Below are 5,000 nucleotides of genomic sequence, written 5' to 3'. Positions count from 1 at the left end.
TGTACAATAATGTTTCTCTTAGATTACCAGGTATGTTTGAGTTGACAACCAATAAATTTATTTTAATTTAACATTTAGTCCCTTTGGGAATAACTTGTAACAGTGTAAAATCACAAATTCTACATCTTACATGGCTGTAGCCTATTCATTCCTGAAATGACCTCCAAGTAAAATAAACTGGTGTTAGACAGAGTAAATCTCAAGATCCTGGTTATGACAAGAAGTTGAATATCTTCAATATTTTTTATCAATGTTATTGTCGTTAGCCTTGTGCCACATCACAATGTTATTCTCAAGATAATTTCCTTACAAACAAATTGAACTTTTGTTCTAGCCTCCTCAGTATAAACTTGATCCAAGACTAGCTCGTCTCATGGGAATCCATACACAAACCAGGCCTGTTATTGTCAATGCCATCTGGCAATACATCAAGGTAAGAAAAAACAACTGGGTTCTCTTCAATGCGAGCAAGGTCATCTATTCAGTGCCAAAGATACAGTACATGTATCTTTAAAACTATCACACAGTAGAAATTGCTTGTATGGTTGACCCATTAACTCCTGATTCCCCCCCCCCCCCCCCCCCATCATCTATTCGTGAAGTCTGGCTCCCAGGGGTCAAGCAGTTAAAACGAAAGCAGGAAGGGCATCAAGAACTGATTATGCAAAAGGGGTTATGGACGAAAACTACAACAATTCATGCACAGCTTTGCAAAAGGGTTTCTTTGCCGTTGGTTTAATACATTTGCTTTCCTTTGCTATGGGTACATACAAATATAGGTAAACAGACTCAGCTTCCTGTAGCTGCTGATCTATGGCGAAAAATTCCTGAAAATGTCAAAAACATATCCTTGGCAAAATTTAAAACAAAATTGAAGCAGTTTTTGGTGTTAAACCAGCACTAGTTATAATTTAAAGATTGTAATAATCTTTGTTACTATTTTTTATTGTGTTACTTTTCCTTTATTCCCCTAACCTGCAGAAAATACATGTAAATCAACTTAATATGGCTAGGGGCCAACTCAAAAACCTACTGGTTTATTTAGTTCCTGGGATCAAACATTTAATTAATTAAAATTGTATTATTATTTTATCTATTTATGTTTCTTTCCTACTTTAAATTGTACATTAACTATGAACTGAGCAAATAAAATTCTATTCTATTCCATATCAGCAATTTGAAATGATCGAAATCTCCATTTAGAGTAGAACATCCACAAGTGATGATAAATCTCAATGCTTTCTTTAAACTCGAACACAAAGCTTTGTTTGTGGATGAAAGGATACAAGTACGTGTCTTGAAGAATCATAAGTTATTACAAGGATGCAAATATCATAGCCATTGCTCAACTCCCAGTTAATACTATTTCTACCAAGAAGTTCAGTCATAATCACCAAAAGGGAATTTGCGACTTGAACAATAAGCAAATCTTTTGGGAGTTTTTCTTATTTTGCTTGTTTCACCAACCCATACAATGGAGATCCTCTGTGTAAAATCAACCGATGTCCAATTGAGGGAAAAGTATTACACCCCAAGAATAAGTGATGATTGTTTTTGTAGAAAAAAATCCACAGCACATTGTGTTATAGGTGGCTGAGATTAAGCAGTTCTACTGAAATTAATTTGTCTATTGAGAATGTTACCAAAAAGGATTTCTCTCTCATTTTTCAGAGTCACAATTTGCAAGATTCACATGAGCGAGAGTATATTAACTGTGACAGATATTTTCAACAGGTGAGAAGTCTGCAACATTTTACTGTTATGTTAGCAATAAAGACTGCATTTTTTTTTTTCAAGTCTAGGAAATATCCCAATTTCAATGGACAAAACTTCACTCATAACCTCAAGGCTCAGGGAAACAAATTCTTAAAAACTCTTTTCTTATTTCCTAGAGCCATAAAATCTTTTTACCTGTTTTAAGTTGAATTTAAATAAATTGAAATAATTATTGGTCCAAGGCATTTTATTATATCTCTCCGGTAGAACGTATGCTGTGATTGGCTAAATTAGTAGGTGGTATTCTACAGTATGACACACTCTATGGCCCAATAGTTCAAATAAAACATTCTCTAGCAAGTCTTTCATGTCGTTTCTGTTACATAAACTTGTAAAATTCTTTGACTCTTTCAAGCAACTATTTCAAAATACCAAGAAGACTTTTTGGTTTTTTTGATTTGGACACAGCAATCTTTGTGGCAGTTGAACCTTTCGCTTGACTTAAACTGGTTTCCTTTCTCACACAGCTGATTACCACAGAGATATAATAAATGTCTTACTAGCCCTGTTCGCCGAGAACAATCGTGCACTTTCCGCCTAACACGCCTGCTCAGAAGAGTAAGCATACAATATGTATTAGGCCCAATCAAGCAGCTGGCAGCCAGTAATTTTATGGGTGGCTATTCACCTTTATCACGCGGCGACCATTTTGGAGTCCGCGGGGAATAAAAGCTTTATCTTTGCATTGTCTTTGCCCATCCAGCCTCACACTAAATGAGAGGTTCAACGGGCAAAATCTTTTGTTTGGACATTGAGTGATATGGGTCTGTTGCAATGAGAATAGTGTCATTTTACTGATAATTGCTGGTTTGATAATACTGAACTTTGGATTTTGTCTTGGTGCAACAACAAGTACATGTACTATTAAACCGACTTTGAGGCCCTTACTGTAAGTTAGGGACTGAGTTTTTTCTATTGATTTATTATTAATTTTTATGGCCCAAGCGCATAGTGCGCAGGCCATCAATCAAAGTAAAAAAAAGGAGCAGCTATAACTTTCAGTACGGAATAAGAAAACAAGGGTACAACTAAAAACCAGTTCGAGTTGTCATTACTGGTACTCCAATTGTAGGTTTGCTAATGTGGACCTTTTAGTTTGTCTAAAACTGCAAAATTTGGCATTACAGTAGGAAGTATGAATATTTCAATTTCAGATATTTGAATGCAATCGAATGAAGTTCAGTGAGATTCCTCAGCGGCTAAGTGCCTTGTTACTGCCACCGGATCCCATTGTCATAAACCATCTTATAAGGTAAAGGAAACAATTTGCATTGGCTTATGCAACAAAAGGAGTTCGTTGTAAGTGTCCATGGCCTATTTTTAGTTCTGTGTCAATTCAGTTTTAATACGGTGACCCAGTATCATTTTCAACCCAACACCTTTTTTGTGATTTTATCTTTTTGCCCTTAAACCAGCACTCATTGATGACTGAAATCATCCGCCTTTAAACATACAATGTAGTAAAATTTATGATTGTCACTTCTAGGGGGCAAGTGTTTCAGGGGTTTTATTCGACCCTTTCCACTCCTGAACTGGGGCCTGTTCCTTGAAAGCCCTGAAAACGTTTCGGGTCCGAAAAGTGATTGGTAAAACTAAGATTTGCTCCTGATAAAATATGGATCTTTGAACATGTTTTCAAGACCTTATAAAACAAAACGACTGCAAACTTTCTTGACTTGAAACGTTTGCCTATTGAAGATACAAAGCGTTTTATGTCAAGGGAAAATGCCCGAAAGGTTTCGGGACGTTTGACAAACCCCCTCCCCCCACTCCCCACCCCAGGCCCCAGGTGACCAGTATAATCATTGTCTGACGTTAGACAGAGTAGAGTTTGTGTCACTCTAAGGAAGGAAAAGGTTAAAGTGCCTTTCAGCTCAACAAACTTTTCCCCCTTTATTTATTTTCCGAAATTGTCCCAAGATTTTGTGTTATTTTTAGGCACTTTTTATTGTACTTTGATCTATAACCAAGCAATGAAGGGGAGTGGGTCTGGTACTGGGTTGGCGTCACAAAGTAATTTGCATCACTGTTTTCAAAGAACTATCACATAAGCAGTCTGTGACGTCAACCCGGTTATAGATCAAAGTACAACCACTTTTCCCAGCCTTCAAAGCCAATAAATGAGTGAATTTTCAATTAAAAAATTCTAAAAACAACACAATGTATTTGGGACAATTTCAGAGAATAAATAAAATGGAAAAGTTTGTTTAGGTGATAGGCCCTCTAATGACATGGTGTGATTTATTGGACAAGATGAACCATGTTTTGTCCTGTAGCTGGAATCATGCGAGGAGCCTAAACCAATCAAGAATGGAGAAATATTTGCTATGAATAATTAGGCCTTCTAATTTGATTAGATGTGTCTTTTCAGTAAGGAGACACCAGAGAACAAGAGAACCACTTGTTACGACATTGAAGTTGAGGTGGTAAGTTTCATTCTTATAGTGTTGTCCTTTCAATCATGCCAGTAAAAAAATTGTTGTCCATATCGAGGGTGTGAATGCAATAACCTACCTTTTTGAAGCAGAAAACAGTGGAGCAGAGACAAGTTGTCGTTAAAGTCTGGAGTGGCAAGACAAAATGGCAAATTGCATAATTATGTATGCTGTAATGTATGCAGTATGAAATGACTGTGAAGTAAGAGCTAACCATTCAGGGAAAAATTAGTGACGCTTAAGCAGTGTTGATGTCAGTGAACTTATTTTCTTTCCGTCATTCTGCATGAATTATACACAATTAAGTGATGCCACATTCCATTCTGCAATTTTTCTGCCTTTACCCTAACTGAATGGAGACTCACCAAGAGGGTTTAATTCTGTTTTTGTGTTTTGTTTTGTTTTTTTTTTTGTGCCCAACTTTAGTCGTATAAATTTTGTGGAACCTGTAACCTCAAGAACTTGGTTTGGAATGCTCAAAACAGTAGTTTCCAAATCAGCTTCAAAGCAGTGATCAATTTTTCCTCCATCAACTCGTTGGATAATTTTTGTCCTACAACAACAATACTTTATTTACTCTTTTCACTTAATACACATTTGCAAATACTGTAAAATAAAAAGTAACAACATATGGAGCAAGAGAGGATAAATGAACCTTGCAGTTTTCGAGTTATGCCCCCAGAGATGCGATCTGTGATCCCGAAAATTCTGGCATGGTGTGTAAATAAGCCCTCTGTCCGAGCGCTCCTACCAGTGTGCAAAGCTGCTCTCCACCCCGACACACGGCAT

The 5,000-nt window shown here is 36.7% G+C and overlaps 1 protein-coding gene across 1 annotated transcript in view; it reads left to right on the top strand.

Annotated features, from left to right (window-relative positions):
- The window catches only part of LOC138013053 (SWI/SNF-related matrix-associated actin-dependent regulator of chromatin subfamily D member 1-like), a 26,258-nt gene that overhangs the window by 14,830 nt on the left and 6,428 nt on the right, over positions 1 to 5,000 (top strand). The window contains exons 9-13 of the mRNA XM_068860018.1: positions 1 to 30; positions 335 to 433; positions 1,672 to 1,734; positions 2,931 to 3,028; positions 4,148 to 4,202. The exon at positions 1 to 30 is cut by the window's left edge and continues 30 nt beyond it. Coding sequence (XP_068716119.1) covers positions 1 to 30; positions 335 to 433; positions 1,672 to 1,734; positions 2,931 to 3,028; positions 4,148 to 4,202 — 345 coding nt within the window. The remainder of the gene's footprint in view (positions 31 to 334; positions 434 to 1,671; positions 1,735 to 2,930; positions 3,029 to 4,147; positions 4,203 to 5,000) is intronic.

This window comes from Montipora foliosa, chromosome 8, assembly GCF_036669935.1.
Source record: "Montipora foliosa isolate CH-2021 chromosome 8, ASM3666993v2, whole genome shotgun sequence".
In the NCBI taxonomy this organism is placed as follows: domain Eukaryota; kingdom Metazoa; phylum Cnidaria; class Anthozoa; order Scleractinia; family Acroporidae; genus Montipora; species Montipora foliosa.
Note: the sequence above shows the minus strand (reverse complement) of the source record. Positions and strands in the feature narration are given on the sequence as shown.